Here is a 21,234-nt window from a genome sequence, read left to right as displayed (position 1 = left end):
AAATGGTTGCTGTGAGGTTTGTGAATGCGTAACAGATTCCCACCAACAGGGGGCGCTGGTGCTGGGAGTCCCCCCTCATCTTTACAAAGACAACTTCCGGCCCGGCAGCGGAGGTTTGCGGTGTTTTGAGCTTCACTCCGAAACATAGCTGCTTCCCTGGTGATTTAAACAGGATGGCAGAGGAGGCGCAGGTCGGTGCTTCTTCGCGGGCGGAAAGGAAAGCTTTAGAAAAGGCCAAAATACTCCAACGCGAGAGCGAGAGGAAGACCTTCAGACTGGTAAGACGAGAAAACGGAGCAACTAGTGCAGAGCTAGCAGGCTAAACTAGCTGTTAATTAGTCTCCTCTTACGCGGAGTGTTCATCAGACTGACCCGGTTTCCTCCTCTAAGGTCGGACGGGTCCTGAAGAAGCCGGAGACCGAGCGCTCGGAGGAAGAGGCCGCGGTGCTGCTGCTGCACAGGGACACGGTGGAGGAGCTGTGCAAGAGACAGGTCCGCAGGAATGTGCTCAAGAGGAAGCAGGAGGAGGTGAGACTCCCAGTCCAGAGGGGAACTGAGCTGGCCGCCTGCTAGGTGGACTTCAGGGCTTAGTGTAATCAAGGACCACCGTAGAGAGAAAGAGTCCTGCGATGCAGTACGGAGATCAGTGTAGACAACATACATACATGCATTCATTCCCAGCAGCCCTGCACTGAATCTTAGCTTTGTCAAGGTTGTGGTATTCAGCATTAGTTTCAAATAACTGAGAGAGCATTTTGGAGGCTGTGGTTTGTAGTGTCATTGATTTATATTGCGTTGTGCCGACACAGGTTTCTATTATTTTGACCATTCAGGTTTAGTCAGTGGGCTGAGTTAAATAACAGAAACACTTTAGTGTTTAATTCAGTCCAATTTAACCACAAACTACGTCCTCCAACATGAAGCTTGTAAACATTATTACTGGGGCTGTTCACATCCAATCCTCATCATGTCATATTGAGTTTCTCTATACTGAGTATTTCAAAGTAATACTAAAAACACACACAGTGTTTTTAACAAAATTACTAATGGGGACATGCATAATTGTTACTGTCTTGTGGGGACGTATATTGCTGGACTGTTACACAGTATCTTAGAAAAATGAGTACATTTTTGTAAATATATATATAGAGAGAGCTCATATAACAGTGTAAATTTGTTGTCCTCTCAAAGTAACCGAGTGTCCAAATTGTGTCAGAAGTGTCAATATTTTGTGTGGCCCCCACTCTCCTGGGCATGTAGTTCACTAGAGCTTCACAAGTTGCCACTGGAATCCTCCTCCACTCCTCTGTGACGACTTCATGGAGCTGATGCTAGAGACCTTGTGCTCCTCCACCTTCTGTTTGAGGATGCGCCACAGATGCTCAGTAGGTCTGGAGACATGCTTGGCCAGTCCATCGCCTTTACCTTCAGTTTCTTCTGCGCGGCAGTGGTCGCCCTGGAGGTGCGTTTGGGTCGTTATCATGTTGGAATACTGCCCTGCGACCGAATCTTTGAAGGAAAAGGATCATGCTCTGCTTCAGTGTGTCACAGTGCCTGTTGACACTCATGGTTCCCTCAATGCCAGTGCCAACAGCACTTATGCAGCCCCAAACCAAGACACTCCCACCATCATGCTTGACTGCAAAACACACTTGTCTTTGTACCCCTCACCTGGTTGACACCATCTGAACCCAATAAGTTTATCTTGGCCTCATCAGGCCACAGGACATGGTTCCAGCAATGCATGTCCTTAGTCTGCCGTCTTTAGAAGTGACTTCCTTCTGGGATCACCCATACGTCTGCCTTCAAAAGACATCCTCTGGATATGACCCTCAGCAAGTGCTCTCAACTTCTCTGGTCGACCATGGCGAGGCCTGTTTCTGAGCGGAGCCTGTCCTGTCAAACCGCTGTATGGTCTTGGCCACCGTGCTGTGGCTCAGTTTCAGGGTGTTGATGATGTTCTTATAGTCTAGGCCATCCATATGTAGAGCAACCATTCTTTTTTCAGATTCTCTGAGAGTTCTTTGCCACGAGGTGCCATGTTGAACTTTGAGTGACCAGTATGAGAGAGTGTGAGAGCGGTAGCACCAAATTTAACACACCTGCTCCCTATTCACACCTAAGACCTCGTAACAATACAGAGTCACATGACACTGGGGAGGGAAGATGGCTAAGTGGGCACAGTTTGGACATTTTCACTTTTCATGCTGGCAGTTTAGACATTAATGGCCGTGTGTTGAGTTATTTTGAGAGGACAAAAAGACATGTTAAAATATTTACAAAGGTTATAGGGGTGTACTCACTTTTGTGAGATACTGTATTAGAATGCATTAAGCTTCACTGGTGTGCCTTGTGCTTTGGAAAGTGATTGTTGATAAATATGTACATATAAGACTCACGTTTTTATGATAAACAAAGTGTTATAATTTTTATTTTATGCTGAAACAATGAGCAAGGACAGTTCTTGAGTGTGTGGCAAAAAATCCTAATGATAAAAACCTATTTTCCCGTACCGTTTGCAGGTGTTTGATGAGGCTGATGAGCTGAAAAGTAAAGTGAGGCAACTCGCAGTAGCTGTCAAGCAAGCGAATCACATGGTGGTTTACACTGGAGCTGGCATCAGCACGGTAATCCCAATTCTACCTCTACATTTGCCCCCTTAACGTTTCAGAAGACTGACGATGTCTTTGATTCCAGGCAGCTTCTATCCCGGACTACAGAGGCCCTAATGGGGTTTGGACGCAGCTGCAGAAGGGACGAACCGTTGGGTGAGATACGTCTTTACTGTGATGGGAAATTGTGCATCATTTTTCTGAAGTTAACTTCCCTCTCATGACTTTTTTTTTCTGCAAACAGCTCATCAGACCTGAGTAAAGCAGAGCCAACCCTCACACACATGGCCATTAGGACGCTTCATAAGGAGAAGCTGGTATGTGAGACACAGATAGACTGAATGGTAGTGCACCATGTTTCATCAACGTTCAAGTACATGATGTTTTTTGTCAATAAAGGTCAAGCACGTTGTTTCTCAAAACTGCGATGGACTTCACCTGCGTAGCGGTCTACCTAGACACGCCTTGTCTGAGCTCCACGGAAACATGTTCATTGAGGTAAGTCACACCGTGCAGGTTATAGTCTGAACTTGAAAGACTGGTGCATCCTGTTATTGCACATGTGTGAGGTTCTGTCTCCAAGAGTAGCATAATTATAACCTAATTATAAGAGAATCGTAATTATAACCTTTATTTAACCGGGTTTGTCCCATTGATCCAAGATCTCTTTTGCAAGAGACACCTGGCCAAGAATGGCAGCACATAACGTTTGTGTGGACACAGAGTCACATTGATCAAATACATATATATATATATAAATAACAATTGAATTTTCAAAATTAGTTACAGTGGGGGAAATAAGTATTTGATCCCCTGCTGAATTTGTAAGTTTGCCCACTTCCATAGAAATGATCAGACTCTGGTTTTTATGGTTGTTTACTGGTTATGGGTATAGACAGAATATCAGTCGAAAATGCATAAAAAACACACAATCTAAAAGTTATAAATTGTTATGTATTTTATTAAGGGAAATAAGTATTTGATCCCCAACAATTCACTTAGAATTCAGGCTCCTACAGATTGGCTGGTGCGCATGTGGCACACAGCTGTGCTCAGTCAACTAATTACCAATACTCCTGATCTTAACTCGTCATGTATATAAAGCACACCTGCTCTAAGAATCAGTTTCTTACATTCCAACTTCTACAGCACCATGGGCAAGACCAAAGAGCTGTCAAAAGATGTCAGGGACAAGATTGTAGACCTGCACAAGGCTGGTATAGGTTACAAAACCATCAGCAAAAAGCTTGGTGAGAAGGTGACAACTATTGGTGCCATTATTCGCAAGTGGAAGACCCATAAAAGGACCATCAACTGTCCTCGGTCTGGAGCTCCCCGTAAAATCTCGCCTCATGGAGTGAGGATGATGATGAGAAAGGTGAGGGAGCAGCCTAAAACAACACGGCAGGAGCTTGTTAATGATCTGGAAGCAGTTGGGACCTCCGTCACCAAGAAAACAGTTGGCAACACACTGCGCCGTTATGGATTGAACTCTTGCAGTGCCCGCAAGGTCCCCCTGCTCAAGAAGGCACATGTACAGGCCCGCCTTAAGTTTGCCAGTGAACATTTAAATGACTCAGAGAAGGCTTGGGAGAAAGTGCTGTGGTCTGACGAAACCATAGTTGAGCTATTTGGCATTAACTCGACCCGCCGTGTTTGGAGGATGAAAAAACGTGAGTATGACCCAAAGAACACCATACCCACGGTTAAGCATGGAGGTGGAAACATCATGTTTTGGGGCTGTTTTTCAGCAAAGGGTACAGGGCAACTTCACCGCATTATGGGGCCAATGAATGCAGCCATGTACTGTAACATCTTGGACAAAAACCTTCTTTCCTCAGCAAGAACACTGAAGATGCCTCGTGGGTGGGTTTTCCGACATGACAATGACCCAAAACATACTGCCAGGACAACAAAGGAGTGGCTCAAGAAGAAGCATATTAAGGTCATGGAGTGGCCTAGTCAGTCTCCAGACCTTAACCCGATCGAAAACCTGTGGAGGGAGCTGAAGCTCCGAGTTTCCAAGAGGCAGCCAAGAAACTTGAAGGATTTAGAGACTGTCTGTAAAGATGAATGGGCCAAAATCCCTCCTGCGCTGTGTGCAAACCTGGTGACCAACTACAAGAAACGTCTCATCGCTGTGCTTGCCAACAAAGGTTTCTCTACAAAGTACTGACTTGTGTTGTGCTTGGGGATCAAATACTTATTTCCCTTAATAAAATACATAACAATTTATAACTTTTAGATTGTGTGTTTTTTATGCATTTTCGACTGATATTCTGTCTATACCCATAACCAGTAAACAACCATAAAAACCAGAGTCTGATCATTTCTATGGAAGTGGGCAAACTTACAAATTCAGCAGGGGATCAAATACTTATTTCCCCCACTGTAAAAGATTTTGCAAGATCCATTTCTGAAGTGTGTCGTATTTCTCAGCTGCTGCTGGTCTTAAACTGCAGCGTTATTTGTCGTGGAACTGTCACACTGGAGATATCTGTCTGTTTAGGACGCAGTAGAATATTTTAAGAGCTGCAGTCTCTCATGTGTCTCTGTGACTCCTGACATGGGCACGTGATAAAAATTGTGGCACATAATGGCTGTTAAGTCTCTCTCTTGCTCGCTAAAAGCACACGTTAATTTATTATAGTTCATCTCCAACCCTGAGGAAGCATCCATATCCTCAGTAATAAAAGTGACTTGTGATCGTAATCTCATTTTATATTGCCCTGTTTATTTCCTCGATATTTGTTTTCTACAATATATTTTGTTTTTGAACCTTAAAACTCGCGCATTTACCTACTGATTCTGTCCTGTTAGTGTCTGCTCAGCTATTTGCGCGATTAAAGTTCCCAGCTGGATGTGACTCACACTCTTTCAAAGAAAGCGCATTGCTTTGACGTGATTTTTATTTTATTTCTTCTGTCCCTAGGTGTGTGCGTCCTGTTCCCCGCTCCGAGAGTACGTGCGTTTATTTGACGTGACGGAGCGAACATCACTGCACCGGCATGCGACGGGACGCAGGTGCAGCCACTGTGGCGATGAACTGAAAGACACCATAGTGCACTTTGGGGAGCGTGGGACCCTAGAGCAACCTCTCAACTGGAAGGGAGCCGCAGAGGCTGCCAAGACGGCAGACGTAATCCTCTGCTTAGGCTCCAGCCTGAAGGCAAGTTTTCTTTAAAGGACGGTGTCTGTAAATGTTTTGTGTTTCAGTCAACAATTTTACATAGTTGGAAGACTGGCATGCTCTGGATGGTTGATTGCGTTTGCAGGTAGGAGCATGGACAGACGGTCTTTGATTTGCAAATTTATTAAAAAAAAAAGGTTTGTAAAAGAGATTTGTAAAATCCCCATTTGACGGTCACTGTTTATTGCCGTATAAAATAATAAAATTCCTTTAACATGTTGTTATATAAACACGTGTATGATGGCTCATTTTCTTGGGGTCTGTCTCTTGTAGGTTTTGAAGAAATACGCTTGTCTGTGGTCCATGAGCAGACCAGCCAACAAAAGGCCCAAACTCTACATCGTCAATCTCCAGGTACATTGAATTGTCCACATTTTAGGTGAAAAAATAAATCGAAACGAATTTGTATTCGATGCAAGTAAAAGCTCGGATGTCAATGACTGATTACGTGGCTGTGCTTTTGTTTCAGTGGACACCAAAAGACGACCTGGCTGTTTTGAAAATTCACGGCAAGTGTGATGATGTTATGAGCCTCCTCATGGAGGAGCTAAATATTCCAGTTCCTCCATATGACAGGTAAGGATCATAAGGACCTCATGTGCAGAGATAATGACAAATTACTCCCGACTCTATCAACACACTATACTATACTATACTATACTATACTATACTATACTATACTATACTATATTGTACTATATAAACGATTTACACTTTGTCACATGCAGAGAACAGACGGATAAAAAAAAGACAAAGCTGAGCTTTCTTTGTTCTGTTTCTTCTGTTTCATCAGGGCAGACGACCCCATCTTCAACCTAGCCATCCCTCTGAGGCCAGAAGAGGTGAAAAGCCATACTCGTGAAGTGATAGCGCCCCCTAATGGACATGAGGATGGCCCAGCTGACCCTGAGGAGCGGGCGGATGAAGCCAAATGTGTGCAGGGTGGCTGGTTCGGTCGAGGCTACAGCAAAGGGAGGAAGAAGAAGAAAAAAGCTGCGTGATCGAGTGTACACAGAGTACATGTTGCCAGTGATCTGTCCCAGTGAGGGATTCAAATTCTGTCCCATTATGAGGACAAGTTAGCTTCAAGGTGCTTCTGGTTTACTGTCCTTTTTTGATTGAGTTTTGTTGTGCATCTGATGTTTCTCATGGCAGCTAAACTAAGGTGGGTGGGCCAAATTTATTCGCCAAATCCCAGCACAGCATGACACCAACAATGAAATCATTGTGTGTTTACTAAGTGGGTGAGGAGTGCTAGCTGATTGGAGCATACCATATATGTTCATGGGATGTGGTGACACTCAGTGTTTATAGGGGGTGAAAGGCAGCACAACAACAGCCACGTGTCACTGGCCAATTTTTGAATTGCGCATCTTTAGTGTTATGAGATTTAAACTTTTTCAGGAGACATTTTCTACATGTACTGAGTAAAATGTATTTTTGCAGTCCTTTTTTGCATAACTGTTTTTGAATGTACCTTATTTGCGTTGTTTATTTGAGGTATTTTGGTTTATCTAAATTATTTTCTCAAGGCACAGCTGACCTTCTCTTGCTGTATCCCGTCCTCAGGTACGCAGGTTACACGTTGCAGCCGATGCAGTATCTTAGTTTACTGAAGTTGGTGAATTTGTTTACATGTTTGTCTTGTTTTGTTTACTGCAGCCTAAGAAGGACAGCTTGAGTTTTTTGATTTTCATGTTACTGGTTGCTGTATCTATTCATTTGTCTCAGGAAGATCCAGCAGTATTCATCATGTACCGTATAGTGACAGAAGTTATCGTATAGTATTAAGCATTCCTAAAACTCTAACCAGTGCTAAAACTGATTGTGATTGTCTTTGGTTTTTGGCGTATTTTGTAAAGAAAACTGCTATAATAAGTGCAACAATAAATCATGTTCGTATAAAGCGTCATTGTACTGCCCCTCGCTCTGACTGGTGGAATAATACTCAATATACCACAATACGGAGCCTGTCAAGTAAGTGTAAGTTATATTTAATAAACTAAAATTAAACTAAAGCTGGCTACTATGAGTCACCAAGGCACCTGTGATTTTTTTGTCCCATGATTCATTTCTGAGTCATGGGACGTCCCCATGTAAAACTAATCCCATGAGAGTAGGGTTAAGTTTTAAAGTCAATACAGCAAAGTTTGAGCAGCAGTTTCTTGACAGTAATAGACTCCACAAACTAATCAGGGAGGCCAGCTCTGTCCTGGGAGGCCTCGTGTCTTAGTAGAGGAGGTGTAAGACAGGAGTATGATCTCTAAACTATCATCCTTTAGCTTTGGGCTGCTCCGTGCTCAGGGAAGGAGAGAAGCCGCTGGTCCTTCCTTCCTGCTGCTGTCAGCATCTTTAACCAAGCATGTTCTGACACCACAATCTGTTCCTTCATGTACAATATCTGTTCTGTGCAACAAATGTGTCATTTAACTCACTTTTACAGCAACTGACAAATAGTAGATGTTTTTTTAGTTGTTTTTTACTTAGTCTACAGTATTTGACCCGCTTTCAAGCTAACAGGCTTCCTTTTTACACTTTTGTACTTGCATACTTAATTTGGTTAAACTGATCCTGTGTGTTACTGTTCTATCTTCTCTGTGAATGTCCCACTTTTTCTTATCTTCTTACAGAATATTTTACCATGTTTTGTTATGCAAGTTTTTAATCTCCAAACGTATCTAAGGCTGCCAAAAATAAGTATTGAAGTTGAAAGTACAACATTTCTCTTTGAAAGTATCTTGAAATTTTACTAAAGTACAATAACCACCTCATGTTTGTTTCTGCGTTGGTGAGCTTTTAAAAGTGATGTGAACATTTTCATTTTAAAAAGTAACTAAGCCTGTTAAAGGGGTGGTGGAGTAGAAACATTTTTCTTTGAAAATAATACACTTGAAAAAGTAGAAATACTTCAGTAATGTTGTGTCCAGTACCACTGGGCATTTCCACCACTGCCGGCATGTTTTGATTGTGTGTGGAAAACCGAGCACAAGGGAAACCCCTCCAAGGTGACGATTCCCCTTAGAATGACTTTAGACTGTCACAATAGCTGTCAAATAATTAAAGTGGAACAGAATGCGAATACTCACTTCATTCGGTACACTAGTTAAAATAAATGCATTTTAAAATACCAATCCTGCTCTAAATATTATCTTATTGGAGGTTATTGTATTCAACATTTGTTTACAATAACTGAGAAAGCTGATTGAACTGTTTTGTTTTGTTTTTATTATTTTATTTTGGAGGCTGAGGTTTGTATTATTGTTGAACTGCATTGTGTTGTACCGACTCATATTTCTATTATTTTGACAACCCAAATTTAGTAGTCTAAATAATGGAAACACTGTGTTTAATTCATTCCATGTTAACGGCACCAAAAACTGCATCATCCAACATGAATCCACAGTTTGAATATGTAAATAGAAGATATACACGTCGTATCTGTGAGTAGAAACTTTATCTGTATATTGAATGTACAGTACACTGATATAACTATCTGTGACTATGGCACTTTAGTACAAAGTCTGTAGTACAAAGTCATATTGCTAAGTGAAACTTCAACAGCTGTACAGGATAACTAAGTAGATAGATACCTTATTCATCTCAATGAGAAATTCACAGTAGGAGATTCAACTCTAGTGAATGAAACTTGCTTCTGACATGTATATATATAATGCATATTTTTTCACTTGTGTATCTACCTGATGAATTGGCAAATTTGTGTATTTTTACCAGTGTAGTAATGCGGAGAGGTTCCTCGTCAGTGATCAGATCAGTACATCGTAATAATAATAATATAATAAACACCAGTTTTAGCAAACATGTTGGTATTTTTATTGATATTGTAACAGTAAATAAAATAAAAAAAAGACTTAGGCGATTATGCTATTACGCTAACGATAATGGACAGTGGGGGGGATGCTTATCACGTGACCTTTCTGATTATGCAACCGGCACGTCAGCGTGACAGGCTTCGTTCGATGTGACGTCATGCTGGAGGCGTTGGAGGCGTTGGCTGCGTCAGTGTCAGTTACCAGCGAGGGAACACCGGACTAAAAGGCGTCCTTTGAATACAGCTCTGTGGGAGAAATAAACGTATTTTAACGAGGCAGACAGCTGTAAACTTGCACCGACTCTTGCTTTTATTGACCCTTGATAAGGTATTCGCCTGAACCTGTACAAAATGATGAAGAACGGTCACCACGACACCGACGGTCAGCGGGATGAAGCCGGTTGCTGTAAACCGGGTAGCTCTGTGTGTAGCCCGGAGAAGAGGAAGCGAGTTGTCCGGTTGTGGTGTGACGGCTGGTGAGTATGTGCGTTTACCCGCTGATTAATTGCCAGTGCTGGTATATTGAAATATGTCTCACAGTTTGCAGTTTTATCCGCGGTCGTTATGTAATACACAGCACGTTGACTAGCATGCTAAAGCCAGCTAGCTGCTTAGCAGTTGGAAACTTAGCCAAGTTGTTACACACCAGTTACAGCGGCCGTACTTTGTCTCAAAACATCACATATGTTGTTGCATTAATGGATGCCTATCATGTTATTTCATATAAATACAAATATGTGAATTAAATTTGACGTGTGAAGGCAGCACGGTTATTAACGTTACTATTATTGTTGCTATTAACGTTACCGTTGCTATTAACGTTACAGTGCATGACCTCCATTCAGAAAACTAGCTCTACACTTATCCCTGCTACTGCCTTATACTTATCAGATGTCGTGGGATGGATATGAGGTAAGGTGGGCACGAGGTCAACGCTGTCCACAACTTACCCCACTGTTGCAAGTGTGTTAATGTTGTGTTAAGTTGTGTGTGAGGCTATACCCAAACTTTCAGTATTTAAAGGGAAGGGACTGAATTTGAGCACATGTCTAATGCTATGAGGCTATGAAGAGGCTGGGTGAACCTTCACAGACTTAATGCTGTGTTCCTTACACAGATGTTACAGGCGCTGGTTGTTATTCCTGAGTGTGTCAGGTTGTTTTTACATGTGCACCTCATCCCTTTGTTAGGCCTATCATTTACAATCCTGCCATTAGTACCTCCAGGTCTAAGAAATATTCCTCCTTATTTTTTGATGGTTTGAATAATGTTGAGAAATGTAGACTTATGCGGACGCCACCGTCTCTGTCTGTAAGCCACACCAACATGAACAGTTGTGAGCTGTCGGTATTTTGAACTCAGTGCCACGGAGGTAGGACCATGACTCTCACATGATTTAGTTGCAGCAGAAATGACAACGTACTCAAGTCAGTGTTGTTGATAGTCGACTTGTGGTGGTTATAAATATCTAACAGAGTGAATATAGACTACCTACCCAGCATGCTGTTGAGCAGGGGCCACTTCTTCACAGAGGGCTTGCACAGTGAGCTGCAGAAAAGCTTGTCAAAACTTGTCTTTCCTTCATCAAGGTTATAATGTTCAGTTTATGCTGAACAGGCATTAGAAAGGTGGTGATTCAAGTGATAGCAATTAAGAAGGGGTGTAGTTTGCGGTGGTCTTAAAATGGATCGAAGTAAACACTGAAATGTTTCTGTTATTTAGCCTAGCCCTCTGACTGAAATGGGTTTGTCAAAATAATGGAAACATTTCATTGTATAACGCAGTACAGTTCAACAGTACTGTGAGACCGGAAGGGGAGCATATTGGAGAGAGAGAGATATAAGACAGTTCTGTGCCCCCACTAGATTGTTTGACACATCATAACATAGTTATTCTGTTAACCAATTTTAATAGATTTGAATAACTGCAAAATATGTTTTGATTGTCAATTTTAATGAACTTTAAATTACATTTATCTTGTTAACAGTTATAAATCTTTTACAGTCTAAAACGAATCACACTTCGTAAATCTTAAATTATCACATGTATACACATGTCAGCCATAACATTAAAAAAAAAATGTTGTCTATACTGTCTGGGTCTTTTTTGCTGCCTAAACAGTCGTAACCTGTTGAAGCTTGGGCTCCACTAGACATGTGAAAGAGTAATATCTGGCACCAAGACGTTAGCAGCACATCGTTTAAGTCCTGAAAGTTTAGCTTTGTGGCAAAGCCCATTATCGTGCTGTTGTTATTCGCTTCCCCTGTCATAATGTTATGGCTGATCAGTGTAAATGTGCAATGTGAACCCACACTTAGTAGTAAATTATTTAAGTGTCTCTTTCCACAAGCGTCTCACTCTGTCTTGATGACACTGAGGTGTGGGAATGTGAGGGTGAACAACAAAAGCACATTTTCCTCAAAGCCTGACATATATGTTCAGCTACGCCTCCATATTTAGGACCCAGAGATGAACTGCATAAACATAATGGGAAGAACACATTTTGTCTTTATTTTGGTCATGTTTATTGAATATGGAGTGCTCACGTTCACATCCCCTTTTAAAGGCGAGCTAAGTTACTGAATGGCAGAAAGCAAATAAACACTGGCACATTGGCAACATCGTGACCTTTCTCCCAGTAACCTTTATCATTTTTGCTCAACATGACCGTCCATCAATCAGTGTTTTGTTTTGTTGTTTTTTTTTGTTTGTTTCTTTGTTTTTAGCTATAAACCACCTGATTTAAAGAAGCCACACACTGTAATCTTTTTGTGCCAGGTTATTTTAAAAAGAGAGACAAAAATAAAGATTAGATTTGACAATTAAAGAAGGCTGTGTTTGAAAAGCATTTAAGGGCTTAGAGTGAAGAATCCACAGCCTTAACTCTTAAGTATATGATTGTTTCTCTCTGTTATGCCTGAGCACTTAGAGTAGCTATTGTTTTATGGCTTACCGATGACAGTGATCTGTGTATTTCTGTCTCCACAGTTATGACATGGTGCACTATGGTCACTCCAACCAGCTGCGGCAGGCTAAAGGCATGGGAGATTACCTCATAGTTGGAGTGCATACAGATGGTAAGACTGGAAACTCTGTGAAACTGATATATATCAACTCTTAAGGCCGTGACACACCAAGCCGGCGGTTCCTCATCTTCCAGTGTCAGGGTGACAGTGAGTGTCTGTTGCCCTGTCCCCACCGTACATTAACATCTGTCCTGAGCAATCCCATAACAAGTGACCAGCTTTTAGTGCAGGTATTCAGACCTGGCGTTCAAATGCTCCACACTGTCTCCAGCCAGCTCTCCAGATCCGATATCAGTTTTCTGCTCTGTGCAGTTTGATACCATCATTTTGGGCAAAGTAGAATATTTTAACAGTGGCTGTCTCTAATGGATAAGTGATGGTTTTTGTGTGTGTGTCATATCATATTTTATGTATTGATCTCTGCCCTGATGTTAGTTAGACCTGCACAAAACTACTAAACAACTAAAGACAGCAGTGATGTAGGAAATGCACTTGAAGTGGGACCCATTTCATCTCCAGATATGGTCAGAGATTGAATCTCTCACATGTGGCATTAATGTGTCCTAGATGGGTTCACACCTGTACTTGTACCTGTACAGGATGGATGTTAATGTAGGGTCTGGATAAGGCCTGTGACTTTAGTTTTCTGGTTTTTCTTGCACCATTGGCAGCAGTTGGAAACTAAAGTGAACAAAGTGACTTTCATAACAATGCAGTTATCTAGAATGAGTCAACTACAGATGAATTGAATAGCACAGTTCAGAAGAGGCCAGCTCTGTGTAACAGCTTGTAGAGTTATTTCCTCTCCTGCAGTCTGAATGTGTATGAGCTGGCCGTTGACTGTAGTCTTTGTGCTTCAAGTGCAGCTTTTTGGTCCGGACCGAGGTGATGCTAGATGATGCCACAGTCAGTCTTTGTTGCTGCTAGTTCATTGAAGTTTGGTGTGTCTGTACCAAAGACTGTATTGATCCATAACTTAACATGCATTTCTCATAGTCTGACTGGTACTTTCCAATCAAGTCTAGTTGTTGTTTATTCAAAGGTTGATATAAAACAGTACAGCACTCAGATGCAAACTACTGTACTACTACTATGTACCAGAAATAAGCAATTCATTCCACCCTTTTTAAAGCTGAGATTTCCAAGCACAAGGGTCCCCCAGTCTTCACTCAGGAAGAACGCTATAAGATGGTGCGGGCAATCAAGTGGGTGGATGAGATAGTAGAAGGAGCACCCTATGTCACCACCTTGGAGACTCTGGACAAATACAACTGTGACTTCTGTGTGCATGGAGGTGAGCCACGCGACGTCTGATCTTTGATCCTGTTTCACAACATACCGACTTGTCGTACATAGTGACGAGATCGTGGTTTTTGTTTTCCAGACGACATCACCCTGACAGTTGATGGCAAGGACACATATGCAGAGGTGAAGCGTGCGGGCCGCTATCGGGAATGTAAGCGCACACAGGGAGTCTCCACCACCGACCTGGTGGGACGTATGCTGCTCATGACCAAAGCCCACCACAGCAACCTAGTGAGTTTATATAGTTTTACTTTATGGACCATGTTGGTTTGTTTTATAGTTTTGGTCTAATCTATCCTTCCCTGCAGGACAACCCAGAGTACCAGCAGCATACAGACAACTTTGGAAAGGTACACATCATGACTTTTTATGTTATATAATCTTGTTATGGCAAGAAATTGTGAGTTTTATTGTCACCCTATGATATAGCAGTACAGTGTATTCTGTCTACTTCAAGGGCCCTAAAGGCCACAGTCCATGGACAGGAGTGTCTCAGTTCCTGCAGACGTCCCAGAAGATCATTCAGTTTGCCTCAGGAAAGGAGCCTCAGCCCGGAGACACCATCATCTATGTGGCTGGAGCATTTGACCTTTTCCGTATCCTTATTATGTGGAAATAAATAGAGCTGGGTCATGAAAGCAGAGAGAAAGAGAAGATGATTTAATGTGGTGTACATGTTGTTTTTGCCTTGACCGCAAGTTCTTTGCAGATATTGGCCACGTTGACTTCCTAGAGATGGTCTATAAACAGGCAGAGAGGCCGTATGTCATCGTGGGTCTGCACTTTGACCAGGTACACCTACTTATACACATCTGTGTGCAAAGCACCACACCCTGCAGTGTCAGCTGTTTTCAGTAGAAACAAGTTAAAGTAAAAACAAGCTGATGCGAGTTAAAACAGGGAAGCTCAGACTTTATAGTTAGACAGGAGACAAGGCTTTCTCAACTGTGATAGAGATAAAGTAGTGTGATGTTACTTTAATACTGTACATGTGTTGTGGGTGAATATGTGAAACGTAAATGTTGTCATTCAACCTGACTGATAAAAATTGTGATTACAGATTAACTTGTGACATTGAATAGAGCTTTTTTTTTCCTGTCTGCTGTTCAGTCGTCCATAAGTACAACAGAAGAAGAAGCATTTATTCCCCCAACTTCTCTCTGTTTTGAACTTTCACATCACCCGTTTTAAATAGAGCACCTGAGTAAAGAGCTATTTTGAACTTTCCTGAGCCCTTTGTGTCTTCTCAAACATTGAATTCAATCAATAGATTTAGATGGCCAAGCCTGATTCATGTTTTAAACAGCCCTGCCCACATCGCTCTGGTTTCCATTTATTTGTTGTTACTTTAACAACATTCTGTTTTACTACTCTGCCATATTGCCATCATTTCTGGATCTTTTTTTTTTTCTTTTTTTTACCCCTCATGTTGCCAACCTGCATAGAAAGAGTACACTGTAAATCTTATTAGATATACTCATTTATTGTGCTACTACACACAGTCCACCTTTATACTGTGTTATCCCACTTGTCGGTGTGTTTTTGTCATTTTCCCATCCATCACACCTATACCCTGTTTAAGTACACTGAGCAAAGTGTAATCAGAGTCAATTCCAAGTTCTTGTATGTGTGTGCACACATGTCAGAGTAAAGCTGGTTGAGATAAATGACTGGATAAACTGTGTACTTGTTTTGTGGTAATATTTTCCTGATATCAAATATTTATACTAGTCGCCTCAGTCCGTTCTGATCTTACTTATCTGTTGTGACTGAGGAGGTTCCTTTTTATTCTGATTATTAGTGGAACACTAGCATCCATCTAAAAGTATTTTCTAATCTTGTTGTGTCTTGTCTTCAGGAAGTGAACCGCTACAAGGGGAAGAACTACCCAATCATGAATGTCCATGAGAGAACCCTGAGTGTCCTGGCCTGTCGGGTTAGTACACACACACACACACACACACACACACACACACACACACACACACACACACACACACACACACACACACACGGCTAAGTGTTCAGCACAGCGGGATGCCTTTCTGCACCACATACTCACAGTGCTGGAGGCTGAGCTTGGCTCGCTGCCATTCATTCCTGCTGGTCAGCTATCAGCGTAGAACAATAAGTCTCTGTGCCCCATCTGCACTGGGTGTTTGTGTTACTTATGAGAATGTTACACAACGCTATGACCACCAAATTGCTGCCATCAGTTTTACCCAGTGCCTAATGATGAGGAAGAGCATGGAACGTTTTTGACATGTAAGCACATGTGCGCTGTAGTTTATTCACTTGAAAAAATCCATGCTTCTTCTCGTCCTTTCATCCTGTGTCTAGTATGTGTCAGAGGTGGTGATCGGTGCTCCTTATGCAGTAAGCAAGGACCTGCTGGACCATTTTAAGGTAAGCTGACTTTGAATGGTTTCAGTCAACAGGTTGTTTACGTTTATTATTCTTCCATGATTCTTTCATGATCCTTTCGGTTTAAAAGCTCAAAGGTATCTAAGAATTATTTTAATCTTTCTGAGTAGGTTAATCCCTTTGGTTCACCTCTAAATAATAAACTGAACTTGCTCTACTTTTAAAGTCTTTGTTTCATTGAACATGAAATAAAGAATTTCAGATATTAACTTGTAAGTAATTATCCTATTCACCAGAAGTCAATATTTATTTAGTGTTGGCCTAATTATTAATGGTATTGTTTACTGTACTGTTCTGTTATTAATTAGCTGTTGAGTATGAAAGGACTTCAATGAGTTTTGTATTGTAATGTAAAAGGTCACATGTCATGCACGCCTATGGCCAGTATAAAATCACCAACCACCTCGGGCCAGATAGGCCTCAGCCAGGTCAAACCCAGAACCTTCATACCCTGAGACCAGGGCACCTGCACCACCTGCACCTGTGTAATTTATCTACTAAAGGTTTCTTACATCTGCTTGGAGTGTAACATTAATGAAAATCTGTGTTGTTTAGATTTATAGGTCAATATGCACAGAAAAAAGTACATGATGAACTGGTAGTGTCCATTAGCATCTACTCCACAGAGTCTTTGTTGAGTTCTTGTGAGAAGAAAAACAGATAAGACACGACAACGACTCCCAGACACTGATACCAGCCAACCATCAGACAAAACTCACTCCAGCTACTGACACTGCCTCTTGTTAGTGTGTGGTTATTTTGAGATTGCACAGACATTTTAAGAAAGCATTCAACTTAACTAAACTAAAATTATGAATTTCCTCACCGTTGATGTTTGGGTTTTGGATTTTCAGCTCATTCCTGGCAGCAGGAGCCAACGCATTTGAGAATCACTGTAAACATTGTGACTTTTTCCACATAAATCCTCGTACATACATAGTTAACATAATCGATGACAAGTCGTTTGAGCCCTAATCATTTTACAGTAACTGCAGAAACTGCACATTGAAACAAGTCTCCGGTCTTATCTCAGGCCTTAAATTGTTCATAACATTGTGTTCATTTAACATGATAAGTGTATGTGATCTGGTTTTTGTAGATATTAGAAATGTTTGGCTGATATAGTGTCCACACATTAGAGATATTTTACCAAGCTCTGTACGTTCAGTACTTTTGATGGGTAGAGTCGAGTGCAATCTGTACTCTGACGTCATGTAAATATGAAGAAAGAAAAGATTAAGCTACAGAAACATACTGTTAAGTGAAGGCCATAGGCTTGTGTGCGCCAACGCTACTTGTTCTTTCAGTTAGAAGTCTTGTTCGACTTTCACACCACCTCTAAAAACTTTCAACGTGTGAACTCTGTGTCTTCAAAGCAGGCGTCTATTTCCGTAGGTGTCATCATTACTCTGCTGTTGGGGAGAAAAGTGTTAGCAGCTCATTACGCTATAAGCAAAGTAATAAGGAACTGATGACCGGTCCCATTTCTCTAGATTTGAAACTATTGGCGATTTGAAAGTGATTGTTTTGTTTCTAACTGTCATCAAATTACTTGGAGACTTCAATTAAAAATACCTGGACAAATGGTCTGAAAGGCAGAGTGACAGGATCACAATGAATTTACACAAGAGCGGCTGATTGGCTCAGAGCAATTGGGCAAATAAATGACTGGATGTAGTCATTTGAGAGTTGTGACAGTGAAACTGAGAATGATCTGACAGCGTGAGAAACTGATGAAGAGAGTGGAGGAGCAAAAATTGCCCAAATTGACTGTAGAAGGAAAGAGGAGATGTAAACCTCAGATTCATTAGAACGATCATCAAACTGAACAAAGTGAGATATCGCTGTCACACTGTGGGTAGTTAAGTGTCACTGCAGATCAGTTCATTATCATGGTCTCAAGAGAAAATGTGCTGCACCACAAGGACTAGATTTGATCCTTTGTCCTTCACGTGCTACTTTAACAAGCCATTATCAGCCACAGTCTTCATTCTCAAAGTGTGAACAGAGATGAAACCTGTTGGGGAGAGATTTGAAAACTGTTGTAAATGAAGTCTTAGTAAGAACACTGATATTGATATTGTAAGAGTAAGTAAAAATCTACTCAGGCAATTATGCTTTTAGACTGACGTTATATAACCAACTTAGTCACTGATACACTACAGCACACCGTAGCTACTTTTACTCTACACATATGAGTCAATTGTAATGTAGTTAGTACCTCATTCTTTATTTTTAGTTTCTATTTAGAGGAACAAGGAGCTTTCTGTAAGAACTGCCAACTATCTTTACTCTGTGATGGTTGGTGTACTCAGGTGTGTTTGTTTAACTGTGCAGGTGGACCTGGTGTGTCACGGCAAGACAGAGGTGTTTCCAGACAAGGACGGTTCAGACCCTTACGCTGTGAGTACAGTATCTTCTAACAAACACAGTTGTTAAGCAGTTTTATGCCACAAATACACAATGTTTGGGCTTGTTTTTAAATAAATTTGTGATATGCTGTGATTATTGATGCCTTCAAATGTGACTCTGGCCCTGGCATGAACAGGACCTAGGATCTAAATCTAAAACTTTAATTTTTTCATTAAGTTTAAGGAGTGATGTTTACTTCACTTTTATTTACACTATCCCATCTGGCCTAATGGGGGCAGTATAACGTTCAGTTTTCACTGTGGCATTTTAATGATTGTCTCATTCTGGCTTTTCAAAGCTGTGACAAATAGCACGAGGTTGCACCTCATTGTCCACAAAGGATGACAGGTTAACGCTGCTGTGTTCTACCCTCAGGAGCCTAAGAGGAGGGGGATATTCAAGACCATCAACAGTGGGAACAACCTCACAACTGATGACATTGTCCAAAGGATCATTGAAAACAGGTCAGAGACTCTGCTTTCCTAATATCATCTCTCTGAATTGATTATTTATCGTTGTTGCTGTGTCTTTATTGATGCCTCTGCTCTTGTTCCCAGGCTGCAGTTTGAAGCCAGGAACCAGAAGAAGGAGGCCAAGGAGATGGCTGTGATCGAGGCGATGAAGAAGAGAGAGCAGCAGGAGCAGAGTAAGGCTGAAGGCCAGACTGCTCACTAATGAGAAGGCAGACCTGAGAGAACTAGTTTGAGTCTGTATTACTGATCAAGGTACACGCAGCTTTAACAGGGTGGAGTCTGTCTCTCTTCTAGTCCGGTGGAGGAAAAATCCTGCTTTCAATACCCGACGTGGCATTATGCATCTATCTGTACGGACTGCTCCACTCAGAATAGATCTTTTACGAGAATATAGTCTAAGTTTTAACCTGCAAAATCTCTTAACTCCCGTCTTCCTGCATAGAGAACGTTGTCATCTTTGTACACACTACGTGTCCTGTATACATGCAGAAGTTTGTAATGATCCATAACTTATTGACACGGTGTGAACGTGAGATATGTATTTAAAATTTTTAACTAAAATTAATTTTGGTGATCAGTCTTAGAAGTGTCATCAGTTAGCTTGCTCTGTTTTTAACACATGGTCATTAATTTTAATTTGTAGGAGTCACTTTGTTTATGTCCATCCTGAAAAAAAGACACATTGTTATATGACTGTGAAGTGGTCGGATTTTACCTGTGGATGTGAACTACAGTTTGCACCGAGTGAGTGTGTGTCTGTGTTGAGTCAGGTGAGTGTTTGTAAATGACAGTCGTAGTGCCTCGTTCCTAAAGCTATGAATAATGTGGGGCTGTGAAATGTGTTAACACTAACTCCACTCTTTGAAAGCTACTGGAGTGTCCCTGGAGATGTTGTTAAGTCTGTTTTCAGGGAATGTGTTTGAGGAATTGGTTCTCCGGTTTCACAAGACAATTCAAGAAGATCTGGGACCCAGTTTCAAACAGTGGAACCTTCCTGTCCGTTGACTTTCTTTACTCGGGGCATGTGGCAGGTGAATCTGGAGATGGTGTGTTTGTGGTGTGGAAGGTGGAATGGTGGCAGCGCTATGAGAGCTATAAATATGTTTATAAAATTAATATTAGATGGTGAAAACTTTACAACCTCACAATCACTATATTTCAACTTGTACATTTTGCTTTATTAAATAAATAAATAGGTAATATGGCAAAAGTGTCATGTGATGTCTGTTTTACTGCAGCAGCATAATGTGTGCGACCTGTGTTTGATCAGCACATTGTCATGGTTCAGTGATTCAGTGAAATGAGGCCACAGCCGCTCAGAAACAACCAAATCCAGCCGGTCCACTTCAACTCACTCTGACCTCAACTACAAACTGCCAACGGTCATTTTATTTCAGAGACATCCAACACACTTCAGTGAATGAAACTGTGAAGATGAACATTTTCACCACTGAAAGCTATTTTTTTTATTATAGACTCAATCTTGACACATTAGTCAGAATTTGGACGACAAGTAACTGCTACTTTAACTAAACGTCTACAGAGCTGGACTTATCTGAGTAAGTGTTTCAATGGTACAAAGAATAGAATAATTCTTCTCTCTATCTCCCTGACGCTGACCTATTTCTCTACACACACTTGCCAGTTCATTAGGTACAGTGAAAACAAATGCATCCTTATAAAGCAGTCCTGCATGGTATTTAAAATAACCGAGAGTTGTTGATTCGGCTGTGTTTTCGTCTCGGAGGCTTTGGTTTATAGTAGTATATAATTGCCTTGTGTTGTACTGACACATGTTCCTATTATTTTGGCTTTGTAGTCAATGGACTAGGCAGAAATATTTCAGGGTTCGACTTCACCCACTTTATCAACACAACAGACTACATTGTCCAGAACGATCAGCAGTTGATTTACCTCATTCATGATGTTCGACTGAACATTAATTAGTGTGGGATTGTTGCAC

At 41.3% G+C, this 21,234-nt stretch overlaps 2 protein-coding genes across 2 annotated transcripts; both read left to right on the top strand.

The window, feature by feature from the left end:
* Positions 1–22: 22 nt before the first annotated feature.
* Positions 23–7,709, top strand: sirt7 (sirtuin 7). The gene is made up of 10 exons (XM_047578797.1): positions 23–278; positions 391–528; positions 2,523–2,627; positions 2,698–2,768; positions 2,857–2,929; positions 3,012–3,110; positions 5,545–5,781; positions 6,076–6,156; positions 6,272–6,378; positions 6,596–7,709. Exons 1-10 carry the CDS (start codon positions 174–176, stop codon positions 6,801–6,803), a joined length of 1,224 nt encoding a protein of 407 aa, XP_047434753.1. The 5' UTR covers positions 23–173; the 3' UTR covers positions 6,804–7,709.
* Positions 7,710–9,794: 2,085 nt separating this feature from the next.
* pcyt2 (phosphate cytidylyltransferase 2, ethanolamine) lies at positions 9,795–20,481 on the top strand. Its single transcript, XM_047578606.1, has 12 exons — positions 9,795–10,107; positions 12,620–12,708; positions 13,790–13,951; positions 14,042–14,193; positions 14,271–14,312; positions 14,420–14,558; positions 14,672–14,754; positions 15,821–15,898; positions 16,303–16,368; positions 18,724–18,789; positions 19,174–19,262; positions 19,356–20,481. Exons 1-12 carry the CDS (start codon positions 9,983–9,985, stop codon positions 19,471–19,473), a joined length of 1,209 nt encoding a protein of 402 aa, XP_047434562.1. The 5' UTR covers positions 9,795–9,982; the 3' UTR covers positions 19,474–20,481.
* Positions 20,482–21,234: the final 753 nt, after the last annotated feature.

Source organism: Mugil cephalus, chromosome 2 (assembly GCF_022458985.1).
Source record: "Mugil cephalus isolate CIBA_MC_2020 chromosome 2, CIBA_Mcephalus_1.1, whole genome shotgun sequence".
NCBI lineage: Eukaryota > Metazoa > Chordata > Actinopteri > Mugiliformes > Mugilidae > Mugil > Mugil cephalus.
Note: the sequence above shows the minus strand (reverse complement) of the source record. Positions and strands in the feature narration are given on the sequence as shown.

Excerpts from the sequence above, each read along its gene's own strand:
- pcyt2 (XM_047578606.1), top strand. The coding sequence starts at position 9,983 with ATGATGAAGAACGGTCACCACGACACCGACGGTCAGCGGGATGAAGCC. Across the intron at positions 12,709-13,789 it reads AGTTGGAGTGCATACAGATG|CTGAGATTTCCAAGCACAAG; the intron begins GTAAGACTGGAA and ends CCCTTTTTAAAG. Across the intron at positions 19,263-19,355 it reads CAAAGGATCATTGAAAACAG|GCTGCAGTTTGAAGCCAGGA; the intron begins GTCAGAGACTCT and ends TCTTGTTCCCAG.
- sirt7 (XM_047578797.1), top strand. The coding sequence starts at position 174 with ATGGCAGAGGAGGCGCAGGTCGGTGCTTCTTCGCGGGCGGAAAGGAAA. Across the intron at positions 3,111-5,544 it reads ACGGAAACATGTTCATTGAG|GTGTGTGCGTCCTGTTCCCC; the intron begins GTAAGTCACACC and ends TTCTGTCCCTAG. Across the intron at positions 6,157-6,271 it reads TCTACATCGTCAATCTCCAG|TGGACACCAAAAGACGACCT; the intron begins GTACATTGAATT and ends CTTTTGTTTCAG.